The sequence below is a fragment of the Geotrypetes seraphini genome, chromosome 16 (assembly GCF_902459505.1).
Source record: "Geotrypetes seraphini chromosome 16, aGeoSer1.1, whole genome shotgun sequence".
Lineage (NCBI taxonomy): Eukaryota > Metazoa > Chordata > Amphibia > Gymnophiona > Dermophiidae > Geotrypetes > Geotrypetes seraphini.
In genome coordinates, this window is record NC_047099.1 from 25,939,793 (window position 1) to 25,963,822 (window position 24,030).

Here is a 24,030-nt window from a genome sequence, read left to right on the forward strand (position 1 = left end):
AAGATTGCACTAGAGCATCTGAAATAGAAGACTGTATCTTTACATTCATTTCATCAATTAGTACTCAGACTCCTGAGGCAGGCTCTTAGGGGCCGAAACACGATCATGTCAAGTCATTTTATTTAATAAAAGAAATTGAACATCAATTACCAGTAGTCACCTTCGTTGTGTGTTTTCTGCTTTCACGTTTTTTGTGACTCCTTAGGTTAAGCCTCATAAGTTATCAGTTCTTCACATTGAACTATCTTGAATTAGTTGGAGGTGACATGGTCTACGAATGAGTGTGAAGGCCAGAAAACATTCAGAAATAGCAAAGAGCTTGAGTGACTGTTATCAGCACTAAGAAATTTACCTCAATGACATCGGCAAATTCACTTTGGATGAGCCGATTGAAGGCCGCCTTGTTGAGTTTGCCATAACCTTGTTCTTTACTGCAGTAATTCTCAAAGGTGTCGATCACACTTTTGATCGCATTGAGCAGCTGAGGCATCTTCTCGGGATTCGGTCAGGTCTAGAAAACAAAAAGGAAAGAGGCAGGATGACCATCATCACCAGCACCTTTGGAAGGACACGTTGCCTAGAGAGGTGCACCACAGATTACACAAGAACTTCCAAAGAATAACATCATAACCACCCAGGCACCATGGAATAAATGGATAAAGAGAGTCACGCAGGGACTGGCACTAGAGCACAGGGAGAGTAAGGGGTAAATTTCAAAAGCGTAGTCAGGATGTACATGCACGATAAAGTAGGGTTACCAGGAAAATCCGGACCCATGGCCAAGCCCACAGGCCTGCCTGGTTCCTTCTTGTTCCGCCTATATCACGCACTGCCCCCTCCCAACTCGGGTTTTGAAATGCTGTCCGGACCCCCAGACATGTCCTCGAAAAGGAGGACATCTGGTAATCCTACAATAAAGATACCTGCAGATGTGTTAAAGTGAATTTTCTATCCCTTAAAAACTAGATGCTTAAATTCACAATTGCACATATGAGCATATCCAGGGCATGTCTTGGATTTTGCATAATTCCATAATATGTTTGCTATGTGGGATTAACAGACTTAAGCACACTGCTAAATACTTTATAGCCATGTATTGGTTATCTATGGAGTTTCATGTCAAGTATAAATTGTTATTGATGGTTTATTTGAGCCTCAATCGAATGTCACCCAAGACTGTGTGATGCCTTATGTACCTTCAAGAACCCTGCGCTCCTCAGCTCCTTGTTCCTACTCAGAAATGTTTGCACTATGAATCTATAAGGAAAAATGTGTTTTCATGTGCTGGACCATCAAAGTGGAAAAGCCTGCTGGTGTATTTGCGGCAACGGAAAGATTTGTATCAGTTTAAAACTAGACATAATTTATTAATAACCTTCTTATTCCCTATAGTTCTTCTAAGACTTTAAGATCTTCTTCTAAAAATATTTTATCTGACCCATCTCTGAAGTTTATCAATACAATGAGGTCTACTACTTTCTCTGTCAGTGCTCCATCTTTTTGGAATAATATTCCAGTCCACTTAGGGGAAGAATCAACTCTTCACCATTTTAAGACAAATTTAAGAACATTTCTTTTTCTTGATGCTTTCGAGACCTAAATACCCTTTTTAGGGCTACATAGTTTTATTCTACTTTTAGACACCCTCCCTTTTGTTTTGTCCCTATATGTTCTCTCTTTTTACTTGATAAATTGTAGTTCTACCCTTTTTCCCTTTTTTGCTTTTGTTTGTTTTTGTTTTGTTTTTAAATGTTTTTAATAATGATTATTGTTTTAAAGGATGTATTGTTATTTCATAGATGTTTTTAAGACAATGTTCACCGCCTAGAAGGCCAATTGGGTGGTATATAAAATTTTTAAATACACTTGAATAAACTTGAAAAAACATCTTTTTTGTCCAATGAAGTACAGTATGCTACTCAGTAATAGCTTTGATTGAAGTATTGATAAAGATCTACAGCACCATGATGAGAAGTCTTTGATAGGTTTCGGATGAGACTTGTGACTTGTTAAGTTTTTTAATGTGTGTGTAATATCTACTTTGGACAAAATCGGAATAGAAGTAATAAACTATAAACTAAACAAGTCTAAAAATGGCAATCAAACATCAAAAGATCGGCGCAAAGTGCTATTTTATAAAGGGTGCACAGAAGCCCAATAGTGAAAGCTTTTGGAGTGCCTGTGATCAGCCCAAGCTCCCTTCCATGGCCATGCCCCCTTTTGGGTTACACACTATGGGATGTAGGCGCAGCCAGATGCATGTACAAATCCTCATTCCGTTACATCTACCTAGGAGTTTGTACGTTAAGTGATCAATTCATTCCCGTGAACTGGGTTTTGTGTTACCCAAAATTTTCAGCACCTACCACATTGCCAGTGGAGTGGAGTGCCCCTTCAGGTTGGTTCACTATCACTGTTGATAATTGTTCTTTTTTTTTTTTTTTTTTTTACTAATTTGCAGAACAGAATTGTATGATGTCTCTGGGGAAGTTCAATGTACCCTTCCTTCTTTATATTTTATTCCAACGCAGGTCGATTGCTTTGGAATGTACTGAAGGAGGAAATCCACTCCATTGGCAATGTGGGAAGTGCTGAAAGGTGTGAATAACGCCCTTCTGCAAAACCCAGTTCACGGGAATAGATTGATCACCTAACGCATGGACTCCTGAGAAGATTAACAGAAAGAAGATTATTACATTACATTACATTACATTACTGGCTTATATTCCGCCTGTACCTTTCAGTTCTAAGCGGATTACATCAGAACGATAACTGGACATTTCCAGGAAGAGAAATACAAATTACAATTAAGGCGTAAGGTCTAAAGAAATTTTGATGAGTAGATTCTAAGAGGGGGAGAGAGGGGAAAAGGAAGGGATTAGGACGTTTGGGTGAATTTCTTGAATAGTAGGGTCTTGATTTCTTTGCGGAAAGCCTTGAGGTCAGTTGATGCTGTCAGTAGGTTGGTGATGGAGGGGTCCAATTTAGCTGCATGTGTTGCAAGTAAGTTGTCATACATCTTTTTGCGTTTAGTTCCTTTAAAAGGGGGGAAGGAGAAAGGGGATTATCCAGGTAATAACCTAATCTTTCATTGATGTTAATTAACATCACTAACTGGTTGTTAGTATCCAATGATTGATGGTTTAACAGCTCATTAGCCAATTAAGTTGCACATGCATATCATAAGCATGTCCCCAAGATTCCATATTTGATCGGTTTGTTGATGATGTATTGCAGTGGTTCTTAAGCCTGTCCTGGAGGACTCCCAGCCAGTCGGGTTTTCAAAATATCCCTAATGAATATGCATGATAGATTTGCATAACTGTCACCTCTTATATGTAAATCTGCCTCATGCATATTCATTTGGGATATCTTGAAAACCCAACTGGCTGAGGGTCCCCCAGGACAGATTTAAGAATCGCTGATATATTGTATTGATGCCTATCAGTAAGGGAAGCGGTCTGTGAAAAAATGAAGCAATGCCGCGAGGAGATCAAGAAACAAGTTGTGGCTAGTTCTGTCCACAAAGCTGTGTTGTTCTACACAGATATGACGACCGATGATGTCAACAAGAATTCTTACAGTAATTTCACTGTGTTTTGAGTGATTAACTGGGTCCTGCATCATGCAAAGTGCCGGGTTTTGAAAAGCTATCTGGATCCCCAGACATGTCCTCAAAAGGAAGACATGTCTGGGGAAATCTAGAAGTCTAGTAACCCTAAGTGACAGGAGCTGAGTATCCAGGTACACACTGGAACAGAGAGTCAACAATGAAATGAGAGATTGCGAGAGAGAAGCGTACCCACCTCACTTTGACCCGCTGCAGTGATGGGGGTCTCCATTGCAAGACGTTTCCATTGTTATCAGCCATCGCTAGATGACTCTATGTAATTCCATCGTCTTCAGTTAAATGTGGGAGACCCTTTAGCGCATTCAGTGCTCAACACATAATTATGTCACAACGCACTAGCACGTATCCTGAAACCGCTGAGGCTATTTGGATTGTGCTTGTCGTCATTAGGTGCCACAAGAAAAAAATCCGACCAAATCTGCAGTGAAGCCACCAACAGGAAAACCAAACAAACCTGCAGACTATGTACAAGATACAGGCAAATTTTATTGTACCAAAATTAAAATGCAGTAATATAAAACCTTTTTACCAACCAAGGGACCCGACACGGTCCATGTTTCGGACAACATGCCTTTGTCAGGGGTCCTAATAAATGCAAACATAATACAAAACTGATATAAACAATATTTAAAAAATCCTATGTGAGATAACGTAGTGGTGTTGTCATGCCATGCCAACAGAAATGTGACAATATGACGTAAGTGAATAAGTAGTGTGAATAAACACACGTATAAAGTTAAAAAATAATAATAATGACTCACGAATTTAAGACAGGACAGAAACATGCAGAGAAAGAATAAAAGATGTCTAGATGAACCTAAATATTGTCACATTTCTGTTGGCATGGCATGACAACACCACTACGTTATCTCACATAGGATTTTTAAATATTGTTTATATCAGTTTTGTATTTTGTTTGCATTCATTAGGACCCCTGACAAAGGCGTGTTGTCCGAAACATGGACTGTGTTGGAATTGTATTCTATATAAAATCAATAAAACTCTTTGAACTAAAAAAAGGTTTTATATTACTGCATTTTAATTTTGGTACAATAAAATTTGCCTGTATCTTGTACATAGTCTGCAGTTTTTGTTTGGTTTTCCTGTCGTTGTTAGGTGCCATCAACTCATACTCGAGTAGTCCCAATGACTTCATGAATTGCGGCTCTAAAAAGAAATCAGTTTTGTGCTAGTCCGGAAAGGTCCTCCAGCGTCATCCCCACGCTTGATTTCAACGTGTGCTTGAGGGGTACAAAAATAAGCTGATCAAGTGATTTTGGAACAACGACCGGCTCAGGCTGACAGGGTGTGTAATAGTTCTTGTTATTACAGTTGCAATCACACGACACACGACTCGCACGTAGTGGTACTGTGGCCGTTTTGTGCCGTTTATGAATGCTTAAGGAATTCGGCTTGCAGCCAGGTAGATGGAAAGTGGTGTGTGAGTTTAAGTAGTTGATGGGATTAAAGCAGCTACCTCAGAATCCACTGACTTCACCTCCAGCTTTAAGATAGCTGTTTTGTCGGTTCCCTGACGCAGCAAGGAAACGTGGCACGTCGGAACCAGTCACATTTTTTCCAAAGTTAAGTTCATATTTGAAGATATTTATACATTTTACGATGTCAGCATAGCAATTTTTTGGGCTAGCACTTAAGTTATTGAATGTTCACAGAGTCAGTTTTTCTTGAACACTGCAATGATTGGGTGGTGAGGCGGAGTAATCAGCCTTCATGTCTCTGAGCAGAGTTCAAAAAAGAAAAATTGCTAATAAGTTTACCTTTGAATATATTTTGTTCTGATGGTACTGAAGTGACTTTTTCAAGTATTACTACATCTCTTTGGTCACTCTGCAATTTACAACGTTGTAGTTTGAAGTATTTACCCCGATTTTTTGGTTTATGAATGAATGGAAATTGTACACAGTAATCATAAAAAAATAAAATAATAGTAAAAATAAAACAAGAAGAGAACTTGCACAATTGCTGCCACAATTAGAATTAATTTGGCAGGTAACAATGCAGTGCCAGCAAGAGGCCTATATTCGTCATTTGTAGCATTATCTGCTGACACTGCTTCTGGAGCCGAGAAAATGTACTGCAGGTCATGGGTCAAAGGTGTGATGGGTCATACGGGTCACAAAAGATGCTCACAAATATGACCACCTCACTCCTCTTCTGGTTAAAGCTCACTGGCTGCCCACTGAATACCGAATTACCTACAAGATTATGTTGCTGACTTTTAAAATTAAGATTGCAGGTCAGCCAGAATTTCTTCTCAACGTTCCGTCCGTTCTGCTAACCAAAATTTTCTTGCTGTCCCTTCACTTAAGCACATCGATACTTTGAGAACCAGCATCTTTTCTGTCACGGCCCCCTCGCTTTGAAATCATGGTCCTCGACAAGTATAAATCCAGTTTAAAAACATTTCTCTTTAAAGATGCGTTTGAATCATAATCGTCCTTTTAGAGATGTTTTAAGTCTATGGTAGTCCAGCCTTTTTGGTTGAGCACTTTATTTTACCCTCCTTTTGTTTTTTACCTTTCATTGTTCTTTTCTTTCCAAATATTGTAGTTCCTCACCGTCTCCTTTTGTTCCAGTTTGTCACTGTCTGTCTGTTGGTATGCTGTCTTTTGCATTTGTGTTGTTTTGTTGTTCCCTTCTTTTTTTTAATTAACTGTGTAAAACCACTTGAATAAACATGAAACCTGCTGTCAGCTGTGAAGGGAAGGGCTATGGAAGGAACACTTTGGGGGGAACAAAACTGTCAGTGGTGTAAACAGCAAAAGGAAGGTTAGTTCTCCTGCAAGGAGCTTTGTGCCGTCACAAACCCCAAAAAGCCAGAGCTGACCTTTCATGTGAAAACTGGCTTTTATTATATAGGCTTAAAGCTATGAAGATACTTGTGCAGTTCGATGCAATGCAGAACCTTTATCCCAAAATTATTGTCTAGGCTCACACAGAGAGCCAGTATCAGAGCTGGGATTAGTACGAAGACACAGGAAGATTTTGATTTTGATTTTGATTTTGAATCGTGGCCTGTCAAAGAGTGTGAAATGCATGCCAAAATGCTGGAACGCAGCCAAGGCAGGTGACTTGGTATCGTCATATTCTTTATGATGGAAAAGATTTGAATTACATAGAAAAGATCAAATACAACCTTTTTAATGGTTTTCGTATCTTTTTGACACATTTCGTATACCTTTCTCTTGGCATTGGTTTATTTTTTTGTTTTGATTTACATACTAAACGAAACGAAACCTTAGGTTTGTATACCGCATCATCTCAACATTCGCAGAGCTCGACACGGTTAACAAGAATTAGGGTGGAAAGGAACTCCAGAGGAGGGAAGGATGAAGAGGAAATTTAGAGGACTAGAAAAATCAGAGAGGGAGGAAGAGTTACATTTTTGAGAATAATCAGGTTTTCAGATGTTTACGGAAGAGTTGGAGGGAGCTCAGATTCCTAAGTGGGGAGGTAAGGTTGTTCCAGAGCTCAGTGATTCTAAAAGGGAGGGAGGAACCTAGTTTTCCTACAAGGGAGACGCCTTTTAGAGAGGGAAAGGAAAGTTTCAGTTTTTGGGTGGATCTGGTGGAATTGGGGTGAAAGGAGTTCCAAGAAAGAGGAATAAAGGGGGGGGGAGGATTGTTTGTTTGTCTTAGGGGGCTGTGGTTTTGATTTTTCAGGTTCCAAACTTATTGTGCCTGGCTCTTAGCTTGAGGAGGAGGCTGAAATTATTTTTTATTTTTTTAAAATATCTTTATTCTTTTTTAACATTTCATTAAGTGAATACAAGATAAAATGCAATTTACACTCTAGACATCACTTAATATCCTTACAATATACAAACATATCAATACCTCTCCCTCTATCCTACCCATCTAAAATTAATATAATTCGTATTCATATTTTTCAAAAAAGTGCACATAACATATGTTACATAATCATAAGGAAAAATTAAGCACTTGTATACATATTTAATAACCAGGATTTAACCATCTCTCCCCATCAAATCAAAAGAAAAATCAAAGATTCATTTAAAAGAAAAGACCACCCTCCCTCTGGATGTGCATTTGATACAATAGTAAAAAAATCTACAAAAGACATCAGGCCGAAATTATTGAAAGAATATATGTATTTCCATATATATTAGAAACATGATGGTAGATAAAGGCCAAATGGCCCATCTAGTCTGCCCACATAAACACTGTTATATGTGGTGTCAGGTTAAAAGCGCGCCGGGACAAAGGCGCGAGCAGACAATTGAGCGCAGCGCAGAGGCACGTGCCAAAGAAAATTACTGTTTTTAGGGCTCCGACGGGGGGGGCGCCCCCACTTTACTTAATACAGATCGCGCCGCGTTGGGGGGGTTTGGGGGGTTGTAACCCCCCAAATTTTACTGAAAACTTCACTTTTTCCCTGTTTTTAGGGAAAAAGTTAAGTTTACAGTAAAATGTGGGGGGTTACAACCCCCCAAACCCCCCACAACGCCGGCGCAATTTGTATTAAGTAAACTGGGGGTGCTCCCCAACAAAACCCCCCGTTAGAGCCCCTAAAAACTGTAATTTTCTTCGGCGCGCGCCTCCGTCTTGCGCTCAGTTGTCGGCGCGCGCCTTTGTCTTCCGCGTTGTTGTCTATGAACCGTTATATGTTATTTATTTATCTTTTTTTTATTTTGTGACATGGAGCAGTGAGGGATTTGATCCAACAATGGATTTCAGGGTGCTAAGGCTGTAGCTCTAACCACTGATGAAAGTCTGACTAGTACCGAGCCATGCCCTTCTGCCACCTTGAATCTGCCCTAGAAAGTGAGAGGCTTCTCTGGGAATGGAACCCAAGATCTCTCGCACCCAAAATGAGAATCATACCCCTAGAGACCAACGAGCCACTATACATTTTATACCATTCTCCTTTTTTGGGGCACTATGGGCCAGATTCTGAAAACGGTGCCTGCGCCTTGAGAAAAGGTGCCGGCCACTTGTCAGTCATGCTTAGGCGCCATGTACAGAATATTTTTAATGTACATGTACAGAATATTTTTAATATTGTTATCTCTGTCTCCACCCCCAAACACGCCCATTTAGGCATTAGGCGTCGCTAAGTGCCATGTGATAGGTGCATACCTTGTATAGAATCGGATAGGCGCCTATCAGCCAATTCATATTTTTTTTTCCCAAATATGAGCTTGTTAAAGCTTGTTTAGCTTGTTAATATGGGCTCTGATTTAGGGCCCCTTGAGGCAGTGCTGTAGCGAGTGTGAGAAACGCCTGGGGCGAGTGTGAGAAATGCCCACCCGCTTCTCCGCCCCCCCCTCCCCTCACTCCTTCCCTGCTGCACACCCCTTCCCTACCCCGTACTTCTTTTAACTTCCCCGGTGCGAGCAGCATCACCAACTCACTGCCCAACGTTGGCTTTCCCTCTGATGTCACTTCCTAGGTGCGGGACCTGGAAGTGACATTGGAGGGAGAGCCGACGGTGGAGCAGATTGGAGTTGCTGCTTGCGCCAGCGAAGAGATAGAAGTACGGCAGAGGAGAAGTGATGGCGTGTGCGGCGAGGAGAGGAGTGGGAAGGAGCGGGGGCAAAGAGAGGAGGATGGGCACCGGCACCCAGGACAGACCGCCCTCCCCCCCACTCTCTCCTTACTACGCCACTGCCTAGAGGCGCCTGACAGAGGCATCTTTTATAGAATCTGGCCCTTTGAGAGCTAGTCTTCCTGTGCTTGGCATGATATTAAGCTAGGCAGGAACCCGGCCTTGTTATTACTGGGATTATAATTAGGGCTGTACTGAACATAGAAACATGACGGCAGATAAAGGTCAAATGGCCCATCTAAGTCTGCCCATCCACAGTAACCATTATCTCCTCCTCTCCCTATTGGCTAAGGCTCTTAACATTTGCATCTCCTCTTCCTATAGGCTAAGGCTCTGTGCACCTGCATTGTGAGGTCAGAGAGCTGCCAATCTGCAGTAACCATTATCTCTTTTTCTCTCTCTCTGAGAGATTCCACGTGCCTATCCCAGGCCGTCTTGAATTCAGACACAGTCTCTGTTTCCACCACCTCTTCCGGTAAACTATTCCACGCATCTACCACCCTTTCCGTAAAAAAGTATTTCCTCAGATTACTCCGGAGCCTATCACCTCTTAACTTCATCCTATGCCCTCTCATTGCAGAGTTTCCTTTCAAATGAAAGAAACTCAACTCGTGTATTTACATTACGTAGGTATTTAAATGTCTCTATCATATCTCCCCTCTCTCGCCTTTCCTCCAAAGTATACCAATTGAGATCTTTAAATCTGTCCCCTTACGCCTTATCACGAAGACCACACACCATTTTAGTAGCCTTCTTCTGGACCGACTCCATCCTTTTTATATCTTTTTGAAGGTGCAGCCTCCAGAATTGTACACAATATTCTAAATGAGGTTTCATCAGAGTCTTATACAGAGGCATCAATACCTCCTTTTCCCTACTGGACATACATCTCCCTATGCAGCCTAGCATCCTTCTAGCTTTCGCCATCACCTTTTCAACCTGTTTGGCCACCTTAAGATCATCACATACAATCACACCTGAGTCCCGCTCTTCCTTCGTGCACATAAGTTCTTCACTCCCTAAATTGTACTGTTCCCTCTAGTTTTTGCAGCCCAAATACATGACCTTGCATTTCTTAGCATTAAATTTTAGCTGCCAAATTTCAGACCATTCTTCAATCTTTGCCAGGTCATTCTTCATGTTATTCACACTATCCAGTGTGTCTACTCTATTGCAGATTTTGGTATCATCTGCAAAGAGGCAAATCTTACCTGACAACCCTTCAGCAATATCATTTATAAAAATGTTTAAAAGAACAGGCCCAAGAACAGAACCTTGAGGCACACCACTGGTAATATCCCTTTCCTCAGAGCGATCTCCATTGATCACTACCCTCTGTTGCCTTCCACTCAACCAGTTCCTGACCCAGCACGCCACTCTGGGAGACTGGGACCCATCTCAAGGGCCCTCAGTTTATTTATCAGATGTCTGTGTAGAACACTGTCAAAGGCTTTGCTAAAATCTAAATACACCACATCTAGCGCCAATCTCTGGTCATCCAGTCAAAGAAATTGATCAGATTTGTCTGACAAGACCTATCTCTAGTGAATCCATGTTGCCTCCGGTTCTGTAACCCACAGGATTCCATAAACTTGATCATTCTCTGTTTTAAAAGCGTTTCCATTAATTTGCTTATCACATTATCTGTATCAGGCTGAATAGTGATTTAAATTGTTACACCGACAAATGCGCGCAGAACAATTGCGCCCCATGAAATGCGTTCCCCCATAAATACAGTATACATATGAATCTTCCCTGGACGACAACATGACGGACCTAATGCCCTGAATGGCTGAGGCGCCTCAGGCCCATCCCAACGGACGGGGCATGAGGAGTCTGAGCAAATCAGGACCTTCCAGATAGGGTTCCCATGATCATTTTGTAAACCTTACCCTAACACTAGATAGGAAGTGAATATTTTCAGTGTAGTGGGGGGGGGAAGTCCCCCCCACCTCCCTCAAAAAGGCAAAATAGTATCCACATTGGGCCGCATTTGATGGGTCACCATTCAATGCGCATGCTCCTATTTATCATCCATGCAATTGTCAGGGCGCATTTGTCCTGCGCGCATTTGACGGGTCACCATTTAAATTTCAATGCAAATAATCCGGGGCTCTGCTGTGCTAAATCCACCTGAACTAAACACTTCATCTCTGATTTCATGTTGCTTCTTCTATTATTTTTTATGTGAAAGCTCAGATAGCAGAAACAAAAGGGATCCAACAGGTCTGCAGTGACAGTCATAAGAACAAAAGAATTGCCGCTGCTGAGTCAGACCAGTGGTCCATTATGCCCAGCAGTCCGCTCACACGGCGGCCCTCTGGTCTAAGTCCAGCACCCTAACTGAGACTAGCCCTACCACCGCACGTTCCTGTTCAGCAGAAACTTGTCTAACTTTGTCTTGAATCCCTGAAGGGTAGTTCCCCCTATAACAGCCTCCGGAAGAGCGTTCCAGTTTTCTACCACTCTGGATGAAGAAGAACTTCCTTATGTTTGTACGGAATCTATCCCCTTTCAACTTTAGAGAATGCCCTTTCGTTCTCCCTACCTTGGAGAGGGTGAACAACCTGTCCTTATCTACTAAGTCTATCCCCTTCAGTACCTTGAATGTTTCGATAATGTCCCCTCTCAATCTCCTCTGTTCGAGGGAGAAGAGGCCCAGTTTCTCTAATCTTTCGCTGTACAGCAGCTCCTCCAGCCCCTTAACCATCTTAGTCGCTCTTCTCTGGACCCTTTCGAGTAGTACCGTGTCCTTCTTCAATCGACAGGAGCAAAAAAAATGAACTACAGCATGGACGTACAAAGCACAGGAACTTTATTGGAACAGATAAATTGTAGTAAACCAGCAGGTGGTTTTCATTTGTGAGAGGACGGGACCCAACACACTCCGCATTTCGAAGAACACTCCTTCCTCTGGGGTCCCTATTGGCAGAAATAATAAATTGGGATGTGCAATGTGAGTGGCAAATGGTGAGGAAACTCATGTCGGGTCCCGTCTTCTCACAAATGAGAACCACCTGTTGGATTACTATAATCTATTCATTCCAATAAAGTTCCTGTGGCCCCACCTGGAATACTGTGTGCAATTCTGGAGGCCGCATTACCGTAAGGATGTGCTGAGACTGGAGTCGGTCCAGAGAATGGCCACCCGGATGGTCTCGGGACTCAAGGATCTCCCGTACGAGGAACGGCTGGATAAGTTGCAGCTGTACTCACTCGAAGAACGCAGAGAGAGGGGTGACATGATCGAGACATTCAAGTATCTCACGGGCCGCATCGAGGTGGAAGAAGATATCTTCTTTTTCAAGGGTCCCTCAGCAACAAGGGGGCATCCGTGGAAAATCAGGGGCGGGAAACTGCACGGGGACACCAGGAAATTCTTTTTCACTGAAAGGGTGGTTGATCGCTGGAATCGTCTTCCATGTCAGGTGATTGAGGCCAGCAGCGTGCCTGATTTTAAGGCCAAATGGGATAGACACGTGGGATCTATTCACAGAGAAAGGTAGGGGAGGGTCATTGGGGTGGGCAGACTAGATGGGCCGTGGCCCTTATCTGCCGTCTATTTCTATGTTTCTATGTTTCTATACATCCATTCTGCAGTTGTTGGGTTTTTTTTTTGGGGGGGTTGCTTCTGTTAAAGCCCATCATTATTTATATTTGGCTGAATAATAAAATATGCTCTTCGGTGCAGCCCTATTTCTAATTGTATCTTTTTTTATGTCATAGACTCGGTTGGGATGAGCTTTGGATTGAATTAGGTAAGTAATGTTTTGACAGCTCCTTCTTAAATTTCCTTGTACTGTTTTTGATTCATTTCAATGGCTTTATACAGTATATTTGGGGAGTTTTTCTGTCTGGAAATGGGCTGGACATAAGTTCATTATTAATCTTTAGTTGGGTTATATTTTCTTCCGCGCTATTTATTGTGTTTTTTTTAAGTATTCTTTAGCGATTTATGTGTAGATTTTGTCAGCGCTTTTCTTTTTCCAGGGTTCTCAGTCTCTGCTATCCTATTTTTGAATGTGCCTTGTGTGTATGAGGGTTCTTCAAAACGTTTCCGCACTTTCACATTTTCGCGGGAAATGGTTGGGGTGGGAAAAGTGGTAAAAGGGCCGAGTCATAGAATGTCATGTGACTAGTCAGGCAAATTGGTTCGCCCTGTGGAAAAATTATGTAATAAGATATTTAATAAATAGTGTTGGAAAAAAAATAAAAGTGCAGAAACGTTTTGAAGATCCCTTGTATAATAAAGCAATGCGCCTAACTTTATCGCCACCCTGACATCCTATTTGTCTGTCATGACTGTTTAGATTGTAAGGGACTGTCTTTTTGACTCTGTACAGCGCTGCTTACATCTGGTAGCGCTATAGAAATCATTAATAGTAGCAGAGATAATCACTATGCTCTTCCATTGTAATTCTTCATAATATCGTAAGGGTCCCTTCACTTGTAAATCGCCTTGAACCTGTACTGGAAAAAAAATTATATAGAAATTCAGATTAGATTTGATATTTTCAGTGTTTTTATGGCTGTGGAAGTTATGGTGTGTTTTATTATGCCTCACCTAGGTAATAGGCAGGTTAGAAATGTTTTAAATAAATGAATGCGGGGGTTTTTTCCCATCTGCCTCTTTCTTTACAGTAGTGGGAGCTGAATCGAAACTCCTTTCCCAGGAGTTATCCTGGTTTTCTGCTCTGACAGCCACACCTTCCTCCCAAAGGGCTGGGTCCCTCTCCCTGAAGTTTACCTCTCTGCTCTGCCGACTTGCAGACAGCCTGATGCATAGAGTGTCTCAAATTTTCCACAACTTTTTAACTGTCCTATCACATAAAGTCTTTCCTCGGAACACCAGACTTGCAGGACCAGCTTTCACAGTTTTAACACTTCAAGGCACTTCAACATGTCAGACTTTTTGAAATGTCTGTGCAGACAAGATACGCCTTGCATATGTATATTTTATAAGCAATAAAATCTTCCTTATCGGTGCTTTACGTATGCAAGATACTGTATTTAAAAGTCTCATTAGGCTCCAAGTTTGGGGGATAGGAAGGGGGAGATCAGATAGTTAAAATAATGCGATACTTCCGGTACATTCCTATTTGATCTTTGCAGAATCAGGGAGATTTAAGACAGAAGATGTATGAAGAGTTGAAGTGTTTGAAGACATAGCCCCTGCAGGTACCTGGCTGGCTTATGCCTCCCCACCCCCAGCTGACTTGTGGGAGTTGAAGTTTGGTTCAGGTGGCCTTCCTTTGCTCCCCCCTCCCCAGCTCTTTAATAGACGTAAGGGGAGGCTCCAGATAAACTCATAACTTTTGAAAGCTCTCCCTTGAACTTTTAAATACTAATTTACTGCAACTGAAATGCAGGATACTATGTTGCTGACCCTTCATTGCATTTAATTCTTTTTTTAACCAGATAGTTTGGGCTGTGCCCACTCTTTCTTCTCTTTTGGAACAGTCGCTGATTTCAGGGCTTCCCAGAGCTCGGAAAGGGAGTCTCCCTGCTCAGTGCTGATATGCTTGGGAAAAACTTGCAATGTTCAGATATGTTCTAGAGATACAAGTACAGACAAGAGAAAGCCTTAGAATTCATTTTTTATCCTCCTGAGCAGGGGGCAGAAGCCATGAGGTGGACATGCAATGTCCAGAAGAGCCAGTGCAGCAGCCTTCCTCGGAGATAGAGGGAGGAGCAGCAGAGACTGCACCAGAGGACAGTGAGTGAGGATGTGATCTACCCACACAGCTTACTGCACTGGTCACTGGGTTTCAGCATAATTCAGGGCAATGCAACTGTCCTTGGGAAAAGCCTTGAACTAAATGGGAAAAAAAAATAATAAGTGCATCATAAAATGCCCAGAAGAGCCCTCACAGCAGCCTCCCCTGGAAGGGGAGGAAGGAGCAGAAACATAAGAGACCTGCACCAGAGGATAGAAGGGATCTATCATCCCAAAGCTTCCTGCACCCACCACTAGATTCCAGCAAAAACAAACCAGTGCATGCCCATTGCACCAAATATACTTGTACCAAAACAGGTGATCATTTCCTGGTGCTTTTTGGGTCCTGTTTTTGGTTATTATGCCATACAATTTAACAGAGACAAAGCCTGCTGTCACTTACCCTAACCGCAGCAGAGAGGTTTGAATCTGGTGTCTGCAAGAAAGGGGTGAGAAAGCCCTTTATACTCTGAGTTCTCAGGCTATAACAGGAGACACCCTTCAAGTATTTAGACCCTTCTGTATCCCAACCCAAACCAGTTCCATCCCTGCCCCATTGGTTTATCCTGGGCTCGGGCTCCTAGAGCCTCCCTTTTTGGCTCAGCTGTTGTTTGCAAAGCAGCCCGTCCCTTCTGGCACCTGCCACACCTGAGGCCAGGGCTTCCACCCAGAAAGCTCCCAGAGATAAAATCCTGAGTTGTGGAAATGAGGAGATGATATAGAACGAGGGGATGGTCGGAGGCAAAGATACTCCGCTCACAAGCACACACACCCCTCTTCTACTCTTTGTATTTAAACTCCAGGATTAAATATATTAAGACATGAAACCTTCTGAATTAAGGTGGAACTCACTGACTAATGTCTCTGTAGTATGAAGATAAAAAGCAGTGAGTGTGGCATAGAGTGTGTTCACTAAAGAATGAGAATGATCTGGGAAAAATACCACCCTGGAATGTGTCCAGCTAAGAGCACGAATCCATTTTTTCTCATTGAGGGCAGCTAATTAATTGTGGGTTCTGGGACATAGTGATAGTGGTACTGCAGGGAACACACACTCCTTTGGTACCTGTGATTATAGATCCTGCCAATGTCTTTAAAAGTTTGCTAATATCAATGAAAACATGCCTCAGCTCATCATTTATAAACCTTGAGGACCGAATTGAATGATGGTATCATATCTCACACTGTTATAACTGCACTCTGTACTGTGCAATGTTCTCTAATGCTGCAGGAATGCGACTGGACCCTGTATCAGAGCAAGTTATAAACTCTCTTCCCAACTGTGAACTGCGAGGTCTGTAATGCCCTCAGTGAGGAGGAGACGCTCAATAGTGTGCCCTGGAAGCAAGACCATTGTAGCCAGTCTTACATGTAAGGCAGCTCAGCCTCTGTTCAAAAGGGTTCTCAGGGGCTTTTACCAATCACGGTAGCAGCCACCAAGAATCCTATGCAAACGCATTACAAGGAGCTCATTAGTATTAAAATGAGCACTCCTTGTAATGCGCAGAAATGAATGTCTGCCTCTTACCATGCAAAGTTTTGCTACAGGTTAGAACTGCCAGTAGCTGTTTGTGCGTGTTATTAGACAGAAAACAGAGGGTAGGGTTAAATGGCCATGGAGGAGGGTAACTAGTGGAGTGCCACAGGGATCTGTATTGGGACCGATACTATTTAACTCATTGATAAATGATCTGGAAATTATTTTCATTATGTCAGAGTTAGGCTTTTTTTTAATGTTATGTCATCTTCGCTCTATAAAAAAAAAGTTCCTGGATTTTCAGTCGCTTCATACATTCATTCATTCATTTATTATTTCACGCCTGGATTGTTACTGTTATTTATTGTGGTATCCCCAACTATCAACTTCAACAATTGCAAACATTACAAAATTCTGCAGCCAGGTTATTGTGCAGTACTAAACAGTTTGATCATGTGCAGGGCAGGATTAATTCTTCAAGGGCCCCTGGGCACACAAATACACTGGGCCCCCCTGGCCCTGCTCTGTCCCCATTTATCTGTTTTCTTATTTACTTCTTTATTTCCACTTGTATTTCTTTTTTTTTTATATATTCAAAACAAACAAAGATTAGCATACCAAGAACATAAGAACATAAAAAGTTGCCTTCGCTGAGTCAGACCAGAGGTCCATCGCACCCAGCAGTCCGCTCCCGCGGCGGCCCATCATCTGCCATTTATTAGCCCATTTCTCCAGTTGGGCGAATAAATGGTAGATGAACTTCAATGTAGAGAAATGCAAGGTCATGCATATAGGGAAAAAGAACCCGATGTTCATCTACAAAATGGGGGGATTAGTACTAGGGGAAAGTAACCTTGAAAAAGACTTGGGTGTGCTGGTGGACACAACAATGAAGTCAACGGCACAATGCGCAGCGACCTCCAAGAAAGCAAACAGAATGTTGGGTATTATTAAGAAGGGTATTACAACCAGAACGAAGGAAGTCATCATGCCGCTGTATCGCGCGATGGTGCGCCCGCATCTGGAGTACTGTGTCCAATATTGGTCACCAGTACACAGGTTTTCTTCTATGCAACCCCCAAACATCTCTGAACAAATCCCCTTTCCTTCTCTTCCCACCTACATACCCAGGACTTTAACTCTGAACCCTTTCCAAACATATATAAAAGTGTTCAATTATATTGTAAAGCAGTAATACTATCCGAAATATAAGTCTATATTAATAACCAAGTTTACAACACCTTTCAACTGCCTCACTCTACCCAAACGGCCCTAAAGCACCGCACCAGCGGGTCTCCCGGGCCATTTCAGGCCCTAGGCCCGTGCCTACTGGGCCTACCCTTTAATCCAGCCCTGATCATGTGTCACCATTGTTGGTTAAATTTCATTTGGTTAGCAATAAAATTTAGAGCCTGGTTTAAGATTATCGTCATCACTCATAAGGTACTTTATGTGGGTGATCCATCTTTTTTTACTTCTGTCACTATTCTATACACTCCTCATCGCTCTTGACGTTCATTAGATGCTCATCGGCTGGTTCTGCCCCCACCCCCTCCCCTACAGCAGCATTGTACGAGACAACTAGGAGCTCTGCTTATTTCATTTTTGCCCCTAGATTATGGAATGACCTCCCTCCACCACCACTATCTGTGGCCAGTTCGCAACTTTCTCTGCTTAATTTCAAAGTTCTACCGAAAACCCCCTTATTTTAGGCTGGCATTCGGTGTGGAGCAAGGTTGACACACTGGTGAATTATTACCATTTTATCATGTCTTTTACTAAGCTGCGCTAGCCGATGAAGCGCGTGATAAATTCTAAAGCATCCATAGAATATAATGGGCAAGTTAGCATTTAGCGCACGCTAAATCGGCTAATGCGGCTTAGTAAAAGACCCCCTTACTGTTGTTGATGACTGTGATATGATCTTCTTGTGTGAATTTTGACTTTCCTATCTTCATTTGGAGTTCCTTTTCCTGCGGTGTTTTTTTGTTGGGGTTTTTTTTGTATTCTTTTCTTTTATTGTTTGTAAAGTTTGGCTTCTTATGGTATACTCATTTTTATAGATACACTGAAATCATCCACATAAAATGATTCCATCCACATAAAAAGAAATCATCCACATAAGAGCTTTAAAGGACCTAGTCCGCTAGGGATACAGGACCCAACACGGTCCGCGTTTCGACAAAAAGTCTTCTTCAGGGGTCCCTGGGGTCCTTGTTCTACTTGACTGTATTGTTTGGTTGCTTTTGTTGTGTTTTCTTATGGTTATAATAAAAATGAGTATAAAACGAAAAGGAATTGACCCTGAAATATCCATAAAGAAGAAAATCTAGAGAAAACCAAAAAAACTCTGGAGTGACGATGTTCCTAAATGGACTTTATTTGAAAGTGTCAAAGTTCCAAAGGTACACTGAAATCATCCACATAAAATAATTCCATCCACATAAAAAGAAATCATCCACATAAGAGCCTTAAAGGACCTAGTCCGCTAGGGATACAGGACCCAACACGGTCCGTGTTTCGACAAAAAGTCTTCTTCAGGGGTCCCTGGGGATCCTATAAAGGTGGGTATGTGGGAAACAATTGTGTGGTCAGCCGGAAGTGAGACACTGCTTACACCCTTTCTATTGCAAACACAAGCAGTGTCTCACTTCCGGCTGACCACACAATTGTTTCCCACATACCCACCTTTATAGGATCCCCAGGGACCCCTGAAGAAGACTTTTTGTCGAAACACGGACCGTGTTGGGTCCTGTATCCCTAGCGGACTAGGTCCTTTAAGGCTCTTATGTGGATGATTTCTTTTTATGTGGATGGAATTATTTTATGTGGATGATTTCAGTGTACCTTTGGAACTTTGACACTTTCAAATAAAGTCCATTTAGGAACATCGTCACTCCAGAGTTTTTTTGGTTTTCTCTAGATTTTCTTCTTTATGGATATTTCAGGGTCAATTCCTTTTCGTTTTATACTCATTTTTATTATAACCATAAGAAAACACAACAAAAGCAACCAAACAATACAGTCAAGTAGAACAATACGCACCTTCCTCCCCCCACCCCATTTGCCTAATTGGCCTTTTATTAAACATAGAAACATAGAAACATAGAAAGGTGACGGCAGAAAAGGGCTACAGCCCATCAAGTCTGCCCACTCTACTGACCCACCCCATTAAGTCTGAGTGCTGCTCGACCCACGTAGGGATCCCACGTGGATGTCCCATTTATTCTTAAAGTCGAGCACGCTTGTGGCCTTGATTACCTGCGTCGGAAGTTTGTTCCAGTGATCTACCACTCTTTCTGTGAAGAAATATTTCCTGATGTCACCTCTAAATTTCCCTCCCCTGAGTTTGAGCGGGTGCCCCCTTGTGACCGAGGGTCCCTTGGGAAGGAATATATCGTTTTCTACCTCGACACGACCTGTGACGTACTTAAAAGTCTCAATCATGTCACCCCTTTCCCTGCGCTCCTCTAGAGAGTACAGCTGCAATTTGCCCAGTCTTTCCTCGTATGAGAGACCCTTGAGTCCAGAGACCTTCCTAGTGGCCATTCGCTGGACCGACTCAGCTCGAAGCACATCTTTACGGTAATGTGGCCTCCAGAATTGCACACAGTACTCTAGATGAGGTCTCACCATGGTTCTATACAGTGGCATTATGACTTCAGGTTTGCGGCTGACGAAGCTTCTATTGATACATCCCATCATTTGCCTCGCCTTGGATGAGGCCTTCTCCACTTGTTTGGCAGCCTTCATGTCTGCACTGATGATCACTCCCAAGTCCCGTTCCTCTGAAGTCCTAGCTAGTGTTTCTCCATTCAAGGTGTATGTTCTGCATGGATTTCTGCTGCCGAGATGCATGACCTTACACTTCTTAGCGTTGAAGCCCAGCTGCCATGTCGTGGACCATTTTTCCAACTTGATCAGATCCTGCGTCATACCATCCGTGGGATTGCTTCCACCCACTATATTACACAGTTTGGCGTCGTCGGCGAACAGTGCTACTTTACCCTGAAGCCCTCGGGTCAAGTCCCTTATGAATATGTTAAAAAGGGATGGTCCCAGGAATGAGCCCTGAGGCACACCGCTAGTCACCTCCGTAGCGGTATATCAAGTTTTATTAATAAAGATAAAGATAAACATAGCGCCTGAAGTATTGGAGAGGGGCAGTGCAGTCTGCAAGTGGATGGTCGAAAGAGCATTTTAGTGTACTCCTCTATATGCTTTGAGAAGAAGGTTCTTGATACTGTGAACTTTTTTTTGACGCATCATTTTACCTAACGTGGTGGCAGATTTTGATGCTTCAAATTTGGTGGGTTTTGCTTTCACGAAGTGACTAAAGAACTAGTTACCGAAACCATTTGAAATGTCCATAATTCACTTTGTAGAATGAATGCTTGTCCAACAGCTGAGAGGAGGTTTCTCCGCCTTGAAATTGCCAAGCCCATTGTTTCCACTGTAAATAAATCTTTTAAAGAAGGTAAATTTCTTACCACATTGAAAAGACCTAGGGCTCCTTTTACTAAGCTGCGGTAGAGTTTTTAGTGCATGCGAACCCCCACGCTACATGAAAAAACTAACATTAAAAGGCATATCCCATGCAGGAATCCTGGCTTTTCTCTAACATATAATAATCTCTTCTCCTGATTACATCCCCTCTTTTTATGCTTTGTAAACTCTTCCTCTTCTCTCTTCCCATATTTTTTAAACTCTGTAAACCGTGTCGAGCTCCACTTCAGTGGAGAAGATGCGGTATATAAACCTAAGGCTTAGTTTAGTTTAGTTTAGTTTAGGAAAACTAGGGACATCCCTCTCCTTCAGAATCACAGAGCTCTGGAATAACCTTTCTACCCCACTTCGGAATCTGGGCGCCCTCCAACTTTTCCGAAAACATCTGAAAACTTGGCTATTCTCAAAAATGTAATACTTCCTCCTCTTTGTTATACTAAGTCCCTCTAAACCAGTGGTTCCCAAACCTGTCCTGGGGGACCCCCAGCCAGTCAGGTTTTCAAGATATCCCTAATGAATATGCATGAGAGAGATTTGCATATAATGGAAGTGACAGGTATGCAAATCTCTCTCATGCATATTCATTAGGGATATCTTGAAAACCTGACTGGCTGGGGGTCCCCCAGGACAGATTTGGGAACCACTGCTCTAAACATTCTCTATACTGTCCATAACCCTCATTGGAGTTCCTTCTCTATACCAATTCCTGTAAACCGTGCCGAGCTCTACGATTGTGGAGATGATGCGGTATACAAACGTAAGGTTTAGTTTAGTTTAGCGCGCGTGTTAAAACCGCTAGCACAGCCCCTAGTGTTAAGCCTTTGGTTTAAAAAAAAAAGAATAAATTAGATCAACTTGTAACTGATTATTATAGACCCATTGTTACCCTTCGTAGCAAAAGTTTTTGAAAAAAATGGTGCTGACACGATTGCAAAACTTTGTAGAAGGAAAGAATGTGTTAGATAAGTGGCAATTTGGTTTTCACTACAAGCGTAACTGACACATTATTAATCTCAGTCTTGGACACTAGTCATAGTGGCTTTGATTGAGGCACCAAAAATTTGATGGTGACCCTTGATAGAACAGCCACATTCAATACTGTTAATCGTTTTTTGTTTCTGACTTGATTGGAATGTTTAAGATCGGGAGAGCAGTTTTAGACTGGTTCACCTCATTTTAAAATCATTTTTTAATCATTTTATTAAACCATAGAGATCTTCTAAGCTTCTTCAAAGTTTTGCTAAATATTCTACTAGAAACTCTTTCCAATTCAAATCTCCAATGTTTAAGAATCTGAGATTGATTACAAGTAATTGGAAGAATCATGATAGAATAAATTATACTTTCTGGTGGGTGAATGTGTGTACTATATACAAATATGAACAAATTAATGCAGAGTGTAGGGGACTTAGTGGAATATTCAACAAAATTTGGTGCCCATTGACTACATTTGTACAAATATAATACTGTATTTTGTCTTACTTTTTTCTTGGTTTATTTATCTTTACACATCCAGGGAGGGTGGGGGGGGGTCGGGTGGTTGGGAGGAAATATTGATAATGATATTTTAGGTAACTTGGTTTCATATTATATTATTTACTTGGTTCTTATGTTATTACTATATGCAAAATAATGTAATTATTGAATGATAGTTCTGTTATCTATATAGATATTAGTGTTATGACTGAATGCAATAATATGCTGTTCTTTTATTTATATAACACTGTTCTTGTTTAAAATCAATAAAGAATTATAAACAAAAAAAAAGAATCTGAGATTGACTCAATATCTATCTTTGTTTAATACAAACTTGCAAATTTATGGAATCATCTCCCACTGAGCTCACACTTGTGTGGTCAGTCTCTTTAATTTAGAAAATTGCTAAAATCTTCTTTGCTTCAAGATACTGAATCAATTATGGATTAATCTGTACTGTTTTGGAGTAATTTACTCTATTATTTTGGAGTAATCCGCTCCATTTATTGCAATTCCCGGGTTAATTAGCCTGGTTATTGATTTTGCAATCCATCCTTGAACAGGTAAAGGCGGAATAGAATTTGTGTAACATAACATAACATAACAGTTATAGCTGTAATAGCCAATGGCAAGAAGAACTCCATAATAATAAACTCATCTATCTCACAGGTGTTTGATAGTGTTTATCTGTAATGTCTCTGTGAAAAAACAAACTTTTCCCCATTCTCCTTTCCCTCCCCTCCCTTCTTTGACATCACAGTAAACAAAATGCAAAGTCATACAAATCACAGTCATCAGCCTGCCTTTTGGGGGATTCCTCCAGGTAATGTACATTTCCCAAACTTTATAAAATGTTCTTATTCTTCCATTCTTCAAGCTTGAAGAGTGCTACATCCATGGTTGGTGTGTTTTCTAGTTTCCAACTGCTGAAAAGTGAATGGTCAGTTTTATAAACATCTCTGTTTATAGCTGGTGCTCGAAAACGTAATTAGCAACATTCAACAGTCGGGAGGAGGGGGAGGGATTTGTGTAACTTCTTTCCATTTATCTAGTAGTTTTAGCCAAAAAGGATTTCACTTTACAACATGTCCACCACATAGGACGAAAGTCTCCTCGTTCCCCACAATCCCACTGCATAGATCATTGCCAGTACAAGTTCATAAATCCAGACTGCTCGAGCATTGGATCAGTCTGCATTTTCAGATTTTCCAAAATCTCAGGCAGTTCTTTTAAAATTACCTTGACTAGTGGACTAACATGGCCACCACACCACTTCACTCAAGGAGTATCGAAGCAATTAACAAGCCAATTTTGTTGATTTATTCACTAGCAAATATAGAATGCTTCATTTATCAAAATGGGTATATATGCCCGAAAGCATACAAAGAATTTTAAATGCCTCATTGAGGTAGACCATTTTACAAAAAAACTTAGGATTTTTGCTGTAAATTTTGGTTTTGACTGTTCATTTTTCCCCCTGTTTTTAGCATTTTCTGTACAAGCTCCAGCATCACTGTCTCTCTCTCTCTCTCTCTTTCATATATTTAGGGTGAATTTTTGGATATTTAGGAGTAGGATATTGTCTATATGCTGATGATTTACAAATGTTTTCCCATTGAAAAAATCTCACTCAAG

General features: G+C 41.5%; 1 protein-coding gene across 1 annotated transcript in view; it reads right to left on the bottom strand.

The window, feature by feature from the left end:
* The window catches only part of LOC117349928 (protein piccolo-like), a 44,737-nt gene extending 29,280 nt beyond the window's left edge, over positions 1-15,457 (bottom strand). The window contains exons 1-2 of the mRNA XM_033923665.1: positions 15,340-15,457; positions 353-511 (exon numbers count right to left, since the gene is read on the bottom strand). Coding sequence (XP_033779556.1) covers positions 353-490 — 138 coding nt within the window. The 5' untranslated portion in view covers positions 491-511; positions 15,340-15,457. The remainder of the gene's footprint in view (positions 1-352; positions 512-15,339) is intronic.
* Positions 15,458-24,030: the final 8,573 nt, after the last annotated feature.